General features: G+C 33.9%; 2 protein-coding genes and 1 long non-coding RNA gene across 4 annotated transcripts; all 3 read left to right on the plus strand.

The window, feature by feature from the left end:
* On the plus strand, nucleotides 7,512-7,764 carry LOC110263282. The gene is made up of 2 exons (XR_002348667.1): nucleotides 7,512-7,578; nucleotides 7,709-7,764. It is a non-coding gene; the product is annotated as an uncharacterized LOC110263282 (long non-coding RNA).
* LOC107620164 (ATP-dependent DNA helicase SRS2-like protein At4g25120) lies at nucleotides 8,352-9,983 on the plus strand. Its single transcript, XM_021112366.1, has 6 exons — nucleotides 8,352-8,364; nucleotides 8,581-8,645; nucleotides 8,737-8,787; nucleotides 8,991-9,073; nucleotides 9,325-9,523; nucleotides 9,839-9,983. The coding sequence occupies exons 1-6, from the start codon at nucleotides 8,352-8,354 to the stop codon at nucleotides 9,902-9,904; spliced, it is 477 nt and encodes a 158-aa protein (XP_020968025.1). The 3' UTR covers nucleotides 9,905-9,983.
* LOC107639398 (prostatic spermine-binding protein) lies at nucleotides 13,304-15,019 on the plus strand. 2 transcript variants are annotated; one of them, XM_021105425.1, is made up of 3 exons: nucleotides 13,304-13,460; nucleotides 13,592-13,951; nucleotides 14,392-15,019. In XM_021105425.1, exons 2-3 carry the CDS (start codon nucleotides 13,592-13,594, stop codon nucleotides 14,656-14,658), a joined length of 627 nt encoding a protein of 208 aa, XP_020961084.1. In that variant the 5' UTR covers nucleotides 13,304-13,460; the 3' UTR covers nucleotides 14,659-15,019. The 2 variants fall into 2 exon arrangements, with proteins under 2 accessions (XP_020961084.1, XP_016198366.1); XM_016342880.2 differs by lacking the exon at nucleotides 13,304-13,460 and having other exon boundaries at nucleotides 13,467-13,951.

Here is a 16,228-nt window from a genome sequence, read left to right on the forward strand (position 1 = left end):
CTTGGTATGAATATGGAGATGGTGGTTCTTTATAGTTGAAACATGGAGCACTAAAGTTTCTTTGGTTTTGACTTTGCCAACCAAAATTTGGGTAGTTACTCCATCCACAATAATATGGATCACTACTTGGATGTGAGTAGTAACCCATGTGATCTCTCTCCATTATTTTTCCTTAGCACAAAGCACCAAACATAATTAAACGCACCATGTGGTAAATAGGCAAGTAAAGAAGAAAGAACATAAAGAAAAATAAAAATAAATAAGAAAAATAAAAATATAATATAATATAAAAGAAAATAAAAATAAAAGAAAAATAAAATAAAGAAAATAAACTGAATAATTAAGAAAATAAAATAACTAATAAGAAAAAAGGAGTATAAAATTCATTATTTTTCCTTAGCACAAAATACCAAACAGAATTAAACGTACCATGTGGTAAAGTGAGGTAAATAGGCAAGCAAAAAAGAAAGAACATAAAGAAAAATAAAAATAATAAAAAAAATATAAAAGAAAACGAAAATAAAAGAAAAATAAAATAAAGAAAATAAATTGAATAATTAAGAAAATAAAACAACTAATAAGCAAAAAGGAATATAAAATTCAAACTCAATAAGTAAAATAACTAGGAGGAATAAAACAACTAAGGGGACACCAAACTTAATTTTAGAAATTAAGAGAGAAAAAATTTAAATAAAATAAATCAAAATAAATTTTTTTAAAATTTTGAAGAAAAAAGTTAAATGAAATTAAAGCAAAAAAGTCTGATCTAAGAAACCAAACAACCAGTAGTTGTCAATCACAGTCAATCCCCGGCAATGGCGCCAAAAATTTGGTGCGAAATTTAAAGTCCACAAATTAACTGGCAAGTACACTGGGTCGTACCAAGTAGTACCTCAGGTGAATGAGGGTCGATCCCACGAGGATTGATGGATCAAGCAACAATGGTCAAGTGATTTGCTTAGTCAGACAAATAGAAAATGGTGTTTGAGAGTTCAATAACATTAAACATTAAATTCAGAGAATTAAATAAGCAAACAGTAAATTGAGATGAAATATATATGGGGAAAATAGTTAAGGCTTCAGAGTTATCTATTTTCCGGATTGACTTTTCTTACTAACTATTTTAATCATGCAAGATTTAATTCATGGCAAACTATATATGACTAAGCCCTAATTCCTTAGACCTTTTAGTCTACTCTAACTTTCATCAACCGCCAATTCCTTGGTCACTTAATTTCAATTAGAGGATGAAGTTCAATTCTAGTTTATGTGCCACTGAAACTCTCATTACCCAAATATAAAAGGATTATGTGTCACGTATCCCGTTAAGTCCAGATAATTAGAAGTTTAGGAGAAATTATTTTCAAGCTGTTGTTCAAGTAAAGAGCTTTCCCAAGTTATACAAGAACTCAATTAGAACCAAGGTCATACTTCCGTTCCACCCAAATTCATAAAATAAAGAAAAAAATAATTCTTGAATCATAAATCAATACATGAATTAATATAGAAAAGTAATAGTATCAATCCATACAATAGACAGAGCTCCTAATCTTAACAGTGGAGGTTTAGTTGCTCATGACGCAAAGAGAAAAACTAGGATTCGTAAAACTGTAAATTGTGGAATGAGGTAAGAGAAGAGAAGAGCTGATTCTTTTCCCTTTTATATCTAATCCTAATTAATGTAAAATATATTTTCTAAAACTAAAATAATATATTTTTCTAATTATAAATAAAATAAAATTAAATCAAAATAAATCTGGCTTCATTCTCAGCTTTTCTTGAATGCTTGGGGACTACTTGGTTGTTAGGATCCATGCTGAACTTGAAAAACCTCAAGTTCAGCGTGGGATAAGCAGAGGCATCCTTATTGAGTTCCATTGAGTCCATGCTGAACTTGGAAATTTCCAAGTTCAGCGTGGAGGAGGCAGGGACAATTCCACGCTTTTCCTTTGAATCCACGCTGAACTTGGAAATTTCCAAGTTCAGCGTGGGATGGTGCATGGTTCTCCCTTAGTGCGTGGATTCCACGCTGAACTTGGAAAATCCCAAGTTCAGCGTGGACAAGGTCGAATTGTCTGGATGGAGGATTAGTTCCACGCTGAACTTGGAAAATTCCAAGTTCAACGTGGAGTGGTCAATAACAATTCTTCGTTTTATCCATTTTCTAGCCTTGGCTTAAACTCCGCGAAATTCGTCCAAAATGCTACCTGAAATAAACAGAATTGCATACAGCTCAAAGTCGCATTCATAGTAGCTAAAATGTATTAATTCTTGATTAAACTTAACAATTCAAGTGCAAATTCACAATGAAAAGATAGATAAAATGCTCACGCATCACAAGAATATCTTCATTTTTTCTTTAGGATGGAACTTTTCCTTTTTCGCATCCTAAGATTGGGATACTTAATGGATGTGACTTATCCATATAAAATCTTTTCAAGATATTTTCTGTGCATGTTGTTTGATGAATAAAGATTCCATTTTTTGTATGCTCGATCTGCAGGTCGAGACAAAATTTAGTCATTCCAAGATCTTTCATCTCAAACTCTTCTTTTAGAACTTTTATAGTTGTTGGAATCTTTTCAAGAGTTCAAATGATATTTAAATCATCAACGTACACAGCAATTATAATGAATCCAGATACAGATTTCTTTATGAAAACACATGGGCAGCTATCATCATTCTTGAATCCGTTTTTTTTCAGATACTCAATAAGACGATTATACCACATTCGTCCAGATTGATTTAGACCATATAAAGATCTTTGTAATTTGACTGAATATAACCCCTGTGAATATTCATTGGATGATTTAGATATCTTTAATCCTTCAGGGACTTTCATATAGATATCACGATCTAATGAGTTGTACAAGTAGGCTATTACCACATACATTAAATGCATATGTAGTTTATGGTATGCGAATAAACTAACCAAATAACACAATGTTATTGCATCCACTACAAAGGAATATATTTCTTCATAATCTATACCGAGCCTTTGTGAAAAACCTTGTGCCATAAGTCGAGTTTTGTAGCATACAACTTCATTTTTCTCATTTGGTTTTCTCACAAATACCCATCTGTATCCAGCAGGTTTTACATCTTCTGGTGTACGGACTATAGGTCCAAAAACTTCACATTTTGCAAGTGAGTCTAACTCAACCTTCATAGCTTCTTTCCATTTTGGCTAATCATTCCTTTATCGACATTCTTCGATGGTTCTTGACTAAAGATTTTTACTTTCTTCGACATTCTTCATGCTTTCAATGATATATGCAAATATTTCATTAACAATTGTCTTATTTTGGTCCCATTTTTCTCCTGTAGAGACATAATTTATCGAGATCTCGTCATTTTCATCATTTTCAGGTACCTGAACGTCTTCTGGCGTTAAAATTATATCAGAATTTTGGACAAATGTAGGTGTCTTTACTATGTCTTTATCTTTTTCAACAAAAATAGTATTTACCTCTTTTCTTTTTAGAGAATTTTTATCTTTGGAACCGACAGGCCTACCACGCTTCTGACGTGAATTTATTTCAGTAGCCATTCGTCTGATTGGGACATCAATTCGAATTGGAGCATTTTCAACTAATATATAAGATTTAGTTATCCTTTTCGTATCAAAAAATATATCAGGCAATTCATTTACTATTCTTTGTAAATGTATAATCTTTTGAACTTCTAGTTTACATTACCCTGATCGAAGATCTAAATGCATCAAGGATGATGCATTCCAATTAAGTTCCTTTTCAGGAAGCTTACTCTCTCCCTATAATGTTGGAAATTTTGATTCATCAAAATGACAATATGCAAACTGGGCTTTAAATACATCGCTAGTTTATATCTCAAGATACCTTGTAACAATCCAGTTTTCGGGTACACAAGATCTTTTCTGAAGATACAAAGTTTTCCGGAAGATCAGTGAAGGAAAAATCTATGACATATCATCAAGCACCTCAATCTATATCATTGTTATGTCATCAATAAGCAAGAACCTCTTTTGAGATAAGTTTGACGACACAGTCGCGAAGAACCTAGTTTTTGAGCCGTACCAGTTAGGAGTTTTTTATTCTGGTTTCCTTAAATAGTCTCAGTTTGACGAACCAGACTTGATTCATGAGAGGAGAAAGATAATAGTATAATATCAACATTATATTAGTACTAGAAGCTGCTTGAATGATATTATATTATTACCTGGTCTGTTTTAGTTAAAACAGGAGATCGATTTAAACGGGTTCACAGTTTATTGGTGCAGCTTATCACCGGCACTCTCTGATGACTTTATCAATGCTAATGTCTCATCATACATGTTCTATTCTCATATTAAATATGTTACTAGTTTCATTTATACTAGTATCTTAGATATTAATCTCTAGAAGTGTTGTGAAGTGTATGTTCTAATACATCTAGTTTTAGTAATTATACACCTGAGATATTTTTCAACCACCTCCCAAACTAGCCAATCATCATCAAGCACATTTTTTCCTCACCCCCAAGACACTCCAAGCTGCTCATTTTCACCTTGAATGGCCGAAAATAAAAGAGAAAGAAAAGAGAGAAAAGTTATTGGTTCTTAATCTTCAAAGCTTGATTTCTTTTGAACTAAAACTCAAATCAAAACTCCGATTACACCAAAATAATCCTCTCTTCTTCCTCTACATAACCATGTAAATTTTCACGGCTGGAAATTAGGTGAGATGGCTGTCTCCCTCCCTCTTCAATTCGGTTTTCAAGGAAAACCATGCTAAACATGTATTTTCTTGATGTTCTTCCTTAGATCTCTTGCTTAGCTTGACTTGTGAGCCAAGAATCTTCAATTTCCAGCACGTTTAAGGTGAGGAATCCTTTCCTAACATATTGATTAAGGTTTGGTCAGTTGAGGTTTTATGGATTCAAAGTTGTTCTTGATGCATTTTAGGAGGAAAAAGTACTTGAAGAACACCTAAAAGCATAACCGAATTTGAGGCAGCAAATCAAGGTAGGGTTTGATAAAATTAATCTTGATTAATTGAGTTTGATTTGTGTGATTGTTGTATGCTTTGTTTATGCTTGAAATGGATTGCTTATATGAGCTATTCTTGGTCAAAGTTTGTTGAAATATTGATGAAATTTGATGATATTCAAGCTATGAAACATGTTCTTGAGTGCATCTAGAAAAACGAATCCTAGGACTTAAATTGGGGTTGATTTAGTGTTGAAATCAAGTGGAATAGATGGGATTTTAGTGGCTACTAATTTATTATAAATTATGGTAAAAATCGGTTACTAAAAAGATTGAAAACGGGTGAAAACAGAGAAAGAATATGAAGAATTTACGAAGAACGGGAAGAACACTTTGAGTGTGGTGAAGAACAATAAAGAACAGGCTTTAGATCTTAAAAAGGGCGAGGAAGTAAATATTTTGGTGTTTAGGGAGTTATTTTGTAATTTTCAAAAGTTAGGGTGGTTAAAGTAGAAATATTAAAAGTTACGGGTGGTAAAAAGTAAATTTTAAAGGTTAAAAGTTAAAAACGGGTAATTTTGAAAAATATATTAATAAAATAATAAATAATAATAAAATAATATGGAAATGGCAGTTTTTCGTAAAAGCTTTAAAAAGACAACTTTAAGCGTAGAATCTCATAATTACCTTCATAAAATACTTAGGGAGTGGTAAAAACATATTAGTGAGGCAAAGACAAAGAAAAGATAAAAAGTTGAAGAAAAGATAAGAATCGAAGAAAAAGTCCATAAAGTTTTAATGACAGAAAATAATAGAGATTAGTAAACAAACTAGGAACAACATAGTTAGTTCTTGAGTTGCGCCTAGGATTAGGTATAATATGAAAAGTTAAACTGTTTCAGTATAGACTTAATGAACCTATACTTGGGACATGCTAACTATTCATACCGAAATTTACATAAGCTATAAAACACATACGTTAAATAGAAAAACCAGAGCAGAGTAAAGAAATAAAGAGAAAAGAAAAACCAAAGCAGAATAAAGAGACAAAGAGGAAAGAGTAATATGATAAAGAGAATAGAGAACAAGTAGATGGCCTGTTGAAAGGTCATTTGTTGCATTAAAGCAACTTCAGAGATATTTGTATGTTCATCTGCTGCATTGAGGCAGTCAGATAGATGGTGGTACGACCACTGAGAGTGCTTTCCTGGGATACCTAGCTATAATGCTATACTGTAAGACAAATGTTGCATATACAGAGGTATCAAGATACACATAGTTAAAGTGTGCTCCTGTAAGACAGAGGTTGCTTACAGTGAGTGTGTTGTTGCTATTGTAAGATAGAGGTTGCTTACAGTGAGTGTGTTGTGCTCCTGTAAGACAAAGGTTGCTTACAGTGAGTGTGTTAGGTGTATATCGGCTATTAAATGCCACCCCGCAAGACAAAGGGTGCTTACAATGGGTATTGCCAACAGGAAAGTCTTATCCAGACAGAGGTTGCTGGGTAACGTCGGGAGCGGGTTAGTAACCGACAAATGAGCTCATTACCTACATTAGGGCTAGACATGCATCATACTTGATTGTGCATTTTCTCTGTTGTGACTGGTGTATGAATGTATGCTTTCTTTGTTTGTATTCTATTCTCTGTGTCTGTGTTTTATTTTCTTGTATTCTTCTGTTTGTATTCTGTTTTCTCTATTTTCTCAATTTATCTGTCTTCTATTTACTGCTTCTATATATTTAGCTATTTGTCTGCTAAACAATACAAAATTAATGAACTTACACTACAAGAAAAATACCCATTTAGCCACACTTTTTTTAAGCTACATTTGAAAAGCGTAGCCTATTCTATGAATAGGCTACGTTTTTCTCCGTGTTGCCTTTATATAAGAGAAAAGAATACACAATTGTAGCATCATTTAAAAAGTGTAGCCTTAAGTATTATAGAAATCACTTATAAAGCGTAGTCGTAGGTTGATATCTATAGGTTCACTTTTCGTATCAAAGAGGACGCTTTTAGAGGGTAGCCTATTTATTAAATTTTGAGTGCGTTTTAAAAGTGATGCCTAAAGTATTTAATGTATCTAAAACCAAAAATTTGACACTTAGTAAATTTTTTTCCCTTAACTTTTTCGCGTAACCACGCACACTGAGCTCACACACTTAGTGAAATTTTGACTTCCCTCCAAAGCACCCTTTCAGAGAAGAAACCCTCCAAAGCACCCCTTCCCTCCAAAGCTCTTTCAGAGAAGCACGAAGAAAACCCTCACCATCGTCATCACCCTTTCAGATCAGAGAAGCACCATCGCGAAGATCGAAAACCCTCTCACTATCGTCGCACTGCACCCCACTCACCACTCACCGCCAAACACCACTCACCACTCACCACTCACCAATGACCGCCGCTCCTCTTCGCCCTCCTGCACTGATCGTCGCTGTGCCGCCCATACCATCGTCGATCTCTGCGCTTTTCTTCGTCCTCTCTGTGCTCACGTCGTCGATTAGGTATGTATTAATTTCCATTTGATTCTGAAATTTGAGGGATTTAGGGTTCTGATTTTAGAAACCGTTTTAGGGTTTAGAAACTGATTTTAGATATCTCCAAAGAGAAGGCTCGTTTGGCTGCTGTTCAGGTATCCACTCACAATCTGGTTTTCACTGATTCCATCATGTGTGTGATTTTAGGGTGGATTTTCTTTTTTCCCCTCAATTTTTTAACCTTTCTGATGGCTTGGTTTTCTAATTTTAGTAATTTATGTAAAGGTTAATGGACCTGTGTTGGTTGAAGACACTTGCCTTTGTTTCAATGCCTTGAAAGGTCTTCCAGGTTGGTATAATTTTCTTGTTTTACATGATTTTAGTTTGGGAGTTTCAATCTGTGAAACTATAGGTTTATGAACTGTGATTTGATAACATGCATGCTGTTGCTGATGAAGATGTGTGGTATTTTAGGGTTCTCAGTGAAAATCTTTTTCAGTTAGATATAAAAAAGCTCAAGAAAAAAATTGGCATGTAAATGATGGTTATAGTAAAATATGAACTAACTTCAATAATTTAAAACTGAGGATTGGATTTTGATGGAACGCTTAGACACTGTTAGGATTTTTTTCTATAGAGACAGAGAAAGAACAGAATATTTCATGGCCTCACTTTTAGGAAGTACAATAAAATACAAGAATTTTCTGTCTTGGAGGATAAATTTTGTAAATTTGAATAGTAAAACTCAGCTTGTAAACTTTTAAGAATTCAGTGGTAATGTCGTAAGCTCAATTTGGGGACAAAAGGAATAGAACGTGATGTAATAGAAATTATTGAATGAGGTAATAATTAATAAGTGTTCTGTTGTATTGTTTTAGTGTTAGAGATTAAGTGGAGAGTTACTAACTCAATGTTGTGTGGAAATACAATGAAATGGGATAGTAAGACTCAGGTTCTGTTTCGGTGCTATTATTGCATTCGGCTCAAATTGAAGGATAAGAAAATGAAAACTAGAATGGGATAGAATGGTGTGGATTCACTTTCATATGTATGTCCTTCTTTCTTCATCAGTTTCATATGCAGACTTGAGATTTGCTCGCAACATTTTGGGCTTGAAACACATTGTATTTTTTTAATTTGTGTGTTTCGCCTTGTAGATGCTTATTTTGGTCCTGGAACAGTGCATAACATCAAATGCCATCTAAATAATGCAGAGTCCAAGGCAATGAAAAGAGCCAACTTCTTCTTTTTCATGTGATTGGTTATTTGGATATTATGGGTTTGATTGTGTAAATGTGTAACTATGATGACAGGGTGAAGTGGATGCTGTTTTTGTTAATGCTATACTAGCTATGTGGGGTTCAGCAACGGAATCTTGAGGCAAGTTCTAGCTGTGTGATCCCCCAAGAAGTCAGTGCTCACCGCCTCACCCACCCATGCTCTACCATCATCTTCTAACTGCTTCTCACTGCTCACCCAGCACTACCAGCGTCTGCTGTCTTTGCCACCACTCCTCTGTTTTGCAGCTTCTGAGCCGAGAACTCCATCGCTGCTTTGATGATTATAGCTGGCCCTGAAAGTGGAAAGGTGTTTTAGTTTTTATCTGTTGTTTGTGGTCCATTGCGTGTTATTTCTTTCACATGCAGAAAAGTATGTTACCCTGAATTTGATGGACTGATGGAGATTTCTCTCACTTACTGGAACTAGAGTTGATTTTTCTTTCTATCTGAATGGCAATTATTGCAGCTGTCTTTATTCATAATACATCCATGATTTTGCTAGAGAAAGGAGAGGAAGAAGTAGAACATAAGAATTAAAAACTAACGAAAACATATTAAAAAGTTACATGGCACTTCAGATTTTACTATGTTGCTCAAGTAATTCCTAAATTTATATTGCAGGATAGGTCGTACATCTGAATTCTTAATATATGGGCAGGGACAACAACGAAATGCAGTCATTGAGGCCATTCGATTATTAGAAAATGGAAACAATAGGTCAAAAGATGGTGCATCATTGGTTGGTGAAGAGTCCAAAGGCGTAGTAACACCCAAACAGTTCAAGGATAAGGCAAAGAAATGGCAAAAGTTTGTGACTCAGGTTTGTGGTTCTTTTTATAATTCTATTATTCATTAGTATAATCTGCCTTGTACAAAGAAGTCTGTCAAAAAACTTGATAGTTCTTGACCTGGGACATTTTATCCTACATATGGTTAAAGAGCTGGAAGGTTCAACTGTTTGGTTCTATTACATGATTAGGCTTTAACTTTTAAAACTGTCCTTTACAAGGCCACATTAATTTTTTCACTGAACGAATAAGGGTCTTCCTTTTTGAAAAAAAAAATTCTTTTCTTATGCTGCTGATATGTTAATTTGTTAAATTTTGGCATGGTCATATGTAATACAACATTTCAGGCCAAAGCCTCGGGAAGAACTTCTGCTGATTATTGCGAATTGGGCAATGAGATAGGCGTAAGCTAATAAGAAATTTTTTTCCCAACAGTTGCATGCACACACAGACACAGACCCTTGTTCTACTTTAGCAACTCTAATTCTTTGCCCTGGATTTTAATCAGGCTGAAATTCTTGTGCATTACAATAGCATATTAAAATCTTGTAATACTCTGGATTATCATGACTTAATCAGCTGTTCAGTGAAGCTCCTCACTGATTTTCCTGAAGGTAAGTCTTTTCTGAAACACACAATTAACTAAAATGGAGAAGCAATAATTAGAGGACATGTACTGCGTTTGTATCACTGCTGCAGGCCATGCAATTGCTGCAGCTGCAATTGTCTTCCCTCTATCAATTAAAATGGAGGAGGAGGAGGAGGAGCTATTTCAGATCAAAGTGCTATAAATGGAGGAGGAGGAGCTGTTTCAGTTGCTCTTGTCTTCAATCAAAATGCTGCCAAGGTAGAGACGAATTCGGAAACTGCTGCATTCTCCCAAAATTCTGCACTTGTTCTTGCCCCAGTTGTCCGAGTGTATGCCCTTGTTACTGTTGTACAAAGTCCTTTTGGAGAAGTGCTTTCTGCTGTTTTTGTTGTTAGTATTTCAAATTATATTATATTACTTGCTCATAGTATTTCAAATTATATTATATTACTTGCTCAATTTGCAATTCTGATATAGTTAGAGTATAAATAATTATGATTGCTAAAATTTAGTGTTCAATTATTTTAATGCCTTTGTCAAGTTTGTCAATCTTGCTGATTAGTATCTGTCTTTTGCTTCACTCCTTATCATGCTTTCAAATTAAGGAATCAAGTTGCATAGGCTTCTATTTTATTTTCTCTATTTTCAGTTTCTATTTGGTGCAAAAGTGCATGGGGTTGCTCTGTAATTTGTACATTTGTTTTCTGCAATTGATTTTACACTGCCACGTACTTAGAATTCATGACTTTGATTTAAGAACCCTTGTGGTTTGGTACAAAATGGCACATTTCTTTATGCTAAGTGTTCTTTTATTTTGTTTTCAGATAGATAGCAATGAATATATTTGGTGGAAGGCTAATGCTAGAGAGACAAAGGAAGAACTAATTGATAGAGAGCCTAAGTTCCTGGATTAGTATATTTCTGTTTAAGAACACTTTTTGTTGTTAATTGTTTACAATTATATAAACAGCAGTGTGTTATAGATGTGCTAAGGAATAACTCTATTCATTTTGTAGAAGCTAATTTAATTTTACTTATTTTTTTCATTTTAATATAAGATGTATGAGTATTCAAAATTATAATCATTCTAATACTTTTGGTTCATTATAAATATATTTATTATTTGAAGAATATTATATAGTATTATTGTGTATTTATTTTTATTTTATATTTGACTAATTTGATTAAAAATGCATGATTATATATATAATTATATTACTAAATATTAGGTTATAGAAAAAAATTATTAGAATATATATATATAAAATAAAAAAATAATGAGAGACCTAAGGTTACACTTATATAGAGTAGCTATATGGTATACAATGTGGCTACACTTTACAGGTGATGCAGTAGCGTTGAAAAGCATAGCCTATTCTGGTTAAACATAAATATTTTATTAAACATTATTTATATACATCACACTTAAAATTCAAATATATAGGAATAAAATTTAAAAGTTTTTTTTACATTATTTATTTAAATAAGTATTGAACCCAAATATCAAACTTTTTCATCATTGATCAAATGACCAATATTTTTTTCAGGATCTTCAAATAAATCAGATACGTCATAATGAGTGTGTAATTTTCAGTAATATCTTTTGAAACAAAATTCGTCTCATTTCTTTTGTCGTCTTTTTCCAAGGATGCTTCATAAAGATCAACTAGGTGCCTCGGGGTACGACAGGCACGCGACCAATGGCCCTTTCGATCACAACGAAAATATTTATCATCTGTTGATTTATTTTACCCATTATTTCTTTATTTATCCCACTTCTGGTGAGATTCTTTCTTGTAAACATAATTTTTTTTCCTTCCATAATTTTTGTCATTACCAAAACCTTGCCATTTACCTCTTCTGGGGTTATGATTTGCCGCATTTGCTTTAGGAAATGGGGTGGCACTAGTTGAGCGCGCTTCATGATTTCTTAAAAGTAATTCATTGTTACATTCAGCAACAAGAAAGTAAGAAATTAGCTCAGAATATTTTTTAAATTCTTTTTCTCGATACTGCTGCTACAGGAGCACATTCGAGACATAGAAGATTGAGAAAGTTTTCTCTAACATGTCATTATCAGTTATCTTTCCCCCACATAATTTCATTTGTGAGGTAATTCGGAACATTGCTGAATTGTATTCATTTATGGATTTAAAATCTTGTAGACGCAAGTGCATCCCCTCATATCGGACTTGAGAAAGTATCACCGTCTTTTGATGATTATACCTTTCTTCAAGATTTTTCCACAGATCTGCAGGATCTTTTAGTGTGAGATATTTATTTTTAAATCCTTCGTCAAGATGACGACGAATGAATATCATGGCTTTGGCTTTATCCTTCTGGGATGCATTATTTTCAGTCTTAATGGTATCTCTAAGATCTATTGAATCAAGATGGATTTCAGCATCTAGTATCTATGATAAGTAGTTGCTTCTAGATATATCAAGAGCATTAAATTCAAGATGAGAGAACTTCAACATAATAAAAATTTATTACCTGAGTCTTCCTAAATTTTGATCAGAGTCACTTAGTCTCCTATTTATATACATACAAAAAATTTATATTTTCAAATTTCTTTAATACTTTTCATTCTTGAGAACATAAGCCTTTCACAGTAAATGAGCATCTACATGCTCATTCTGATCATAACAAAATCAAATCATTTTCACACAAATTTTTCAGAAAATAATAGAAGTACCAAAATAAAGAAAGTTAGTTTAAAAATGAAACTATTTATTTATTTTCTTTAAACTACAAGCAATATTAAATTTTTCGTATAAACGATTGCCGTTTTTGTGACATTTGATTTCAACAATTATTTTATTTTCCATGAGAAATTGGCATTTTTATTGTTAATCCATATTAAATTTGAGATATTTCTTCAGAAAAGGTTTAGTTATTTATAAGAAATATAATTTAACTAAATAAAGCAATAAAAACTTATTAACATTTTGTGATTTGCCCAAAAAAATAAAAATAAAAATTTCATTTGATTAAATAAAGAAAGAAAATCATATGATTAAATTATAGAATTAAAATGATGGCTTTAGATTGATATTGATAATATTTCTGTTTCTATTGGAATGATGTCGGGTTCCCTGGTATCTATTAACCGATCCGGATATGGATCCGGAGACATAAACCCTAACCCCAATCTCACGTGACACACGTGACTACGAAAACAGTAGTAAGATAGCGCCGCAAAGGTGCAATCACACTATCGTCACTGAAATACAAATTCTTTTTCCTACCCCGTCCGATTGAACGCCACGTCATCGATCCTCGTGAATTTGCACTTCAACGGTTCAGATCAGTGTTGCAGAGCTACTGGGGAAACGAAGCTAGACGCTGTAGCTCTTGTTTCCATCCTCCATTTTCTCGTGTGTTTGATTTTCGATCGATTTTCATTTTTCCCTCCTAATTCCCTCTTTATTTAAAAACAAGAAAATTTTTATTTCATTTTATTTTTTTTCTTGAGAAAATTGTTGTTAAGCTTTTTCGCTGTTTGAAGATGAAGGCCACTGAGGAATTCAAGGAGCAAGTGGAGGAAAACGAGGTCACCTCTTTCAGTAAGGAGGAAGAGTATGAAGAAGAATACGACTCTGAAGAAGAAGTAGAAGACGCAGACGACGATGAAGACGACGACGATGACGAAGACGAAGACGATGAGGACGACGACGAAGATGAAGACAACGATAATGACGATGATGACGACGACGACGACGACGAGGATGCTCCTGACGTCGGCGACGAGGACGACGAAGATGACGACGAAGGAGAAGGAGGAGGTGACGGCCAGCGCGGTGGTGATCCTGACGACGATGACGACAACGACGACGACGATGATGACGAAGAGCAAGAGGAAGAAGAGGTAATTCACTAAGATTTACTTAATTAAACAGTTACAGTTTGGTAGTCTTGGTTAATCTCTGTTCTGTATTGTTTATTATCTTTCACTTCACAAATTTCACTAGATTTGTTTAATTTTTGCTTATTTGTGGACTAATTATTGTGTCGGTAGGTGTTTTAAGTAGGATTTCAGTTTCAGAATTAGGTGAAAATTCAGTAATCATCACTGTTAGTCCCAGCTGAAGAGAAAAGAGAGAATTAGTGCTGAGTTATTTAGATCTTAGTTCATCTGGATCTTCTCAATTAGTCTTTATTAACTTGATATCTCAATTTTAAATTTACTTGAGGATCGTTGTTGAAAGAAAATTGGATAATATAGTTCACTAATTTACATCTATTTGATCCTGCTTTTGGTATGTGTTTCTCTGTACTTGAATTACTCTGACCCTTAGTTTTTTATAGGAGGATTTGGGAACAGAGTACCTTGTTCGTCCTGTAGGAAACGCTGAGGAGGAAGAAGCGTCTAGTGATTTTGAACCAAAGGAGAATGGTGAGGAGGAAGATGAAGGTGATGAGGAAGTTGATGATGATGATGATGATGATGGTGACAAGAAAGGTGAGGCTCCATCAAAACGAAAGAGGTCAGATAAAGATGATTCAGATGATGATGATGATGATGACGACGATGATGATGGAGGTAAAGATGATGAGAGACCTTCCAAGCGATAGGGTTTGGCCATTTGGGTCCAACATATTCTCTAAAAACAAGTCAACCATAGTTCAAACTTTCAGCCTCTATCCTTTAAACACATATATCACAGAGGATAAGTAGGTTTTTAATGTTTTACGCCTTTGTTTATTGCTGGTTTTGTAATTCTATGGTGCAGCTTTATTACTTGTTAGGTTTTCCTATTTTCGTCAATAGTGGGTTCTTCCGGAGTCTTTTGAGCAGCTTATGTAAACGTGGTAGAACAAGTTTTTGCAGACTTTGATTTGATCGTTTAAAGTGCTTTGTAGGTTGTTAGATCTTGTGCATTATAATAATGACTGATTCCTTGATATTATTGGTGGATCGGTGGTTATCTGCGTATGACTTTTGTGTTTGTTGGGCCTATGAATGCTGGATCAACAAGTCTTTTATTAAACTGGGAAAGTGAATTCCGTTTTTCTCTGGGTCTTGTATTGGATCTACTGTCAAGGAAAATTATGTCTGCGGGAAATATGTTGGAGATGTTTGAATTTCACAACTGGTTTGTGTTAGTACCGGATTTGGCTTGAGGTGCGGAAGGCATAACCCCGTTGAACTTTAATAACTGTGATGGAACTTGAATCAATTGTCTTGTTTGAAAACTTTAAAGTGTACGGCTATATTGGTGTTAATTGTTGATTTTAATTATAAAAGAAATATATAATATATATAATTAAGATTAATGGTTAAAATTTATGAAAACACTAGAATATCAGTATGTTTGAAAGTTTTCTGTCTTGTTTAGGAATGGATCTGCATAATATAAATCTTTTTTTAGATGTATCTGGTCTTATTTAAGTGTTTTATTTGCTGTCCTAGTAATTACCAATTTAGCTCGTTGCTACATCCAAAGTGCTAAATAAAGCAAAATGCGTGATATCAATTGTTAATTTGGTTGATATGTGATTTAAGGAAAAAGTGTCCCTTTTGTTTCTATATTTGATAAGTCCTTCTTTTTAGATTCCTTTTTCGTCACTTTTTTAGTTATACACAAATTGAAAAGAATGGATTTGGTAAATTTTATTTCAGGACAGCTACGGAATTCTAATTATTTTTTCCGTGAGAAGGACAGCTGGAGATGATGAACAAGATGATGCTAGGCAGAGATATCCATCATTTTTGGTAAAGAAAAAGAAGCAAATTACAAAACTCTCACTAGGCGGAGTAATGGATCCCCCCATAGTCATCATCAATAATGCATCTTAGTTCTATGGGAGGGTGTCTAAGAAATGAAACCCGAGTTCTATTTGTACTCTTCTTAGCTATCCAATCTGCAGCTTTGTTCCCTTCTCTAAAAACATGCTTGAAAACTACCTATCATTCTTTTGGAGCTTCTCTAATGCATCTGAACGTGGGGATGGTATGCCTCTCTAGTTTATCTCGAGTTTAACATCTCAAAAATCGATCTGAGTCTGTTTCCACTTTCCACAATAATTTTCTTTATCCGCAGTTTCCATCCTGTATTGAGCCCATACAAGACTCCCCATGCTTCTGCTTGAAAAGTTGAACGAATTTCCAAGTTCACCTCAAATCCAACTATCCATCGTCCGA

Source organism: Arachis ipaensis, chromosome B01 (genome assembly GCF_000816755.2).
Source record: "Arachis ipaensis cultivar K30076 chromosome B01, Araip1.1, whole genome shotgun sequence".
Lineage (NCBI taxonomy): Eukaryota > Viridiplantae > Streptophyta > Magnoliopsida > Fabales > Fabaceae > Arachis > Arachis ipaensis.

Coding starts and splice junctions, on each gene's coding strand:
- LOC107620164 (XM_021112366.1), top strand. Junction 8,646..8,736: donor TAAATAATGCAGAGTCCAAG/GCAATGAAAAGA, acceptor CTATGATGACAG/GGTGAAGTGGATGCTGTTTT. Junction 9,074..9,324: donor TTTCTTTCACATGCAGAAAA/GTATGTTACCCT, acceptor TTTATATTGCAG/GATAGGTCGTACATCTGAAT.
- LOC107639398 (XM_021105425.1), top strand. CDS start 13,592: ATGAAGGCCACTGAGGAATTCAAGGAGCAAGTGGAGGAAAACGAGGTC. Junction 13,952..14,391: donor AAGAGCAAGAGGAAGAAGAG/GTAATTCACTAA, acceptor AGTTTTTTATAG/GAGGATTTGGGAACAGAGTA.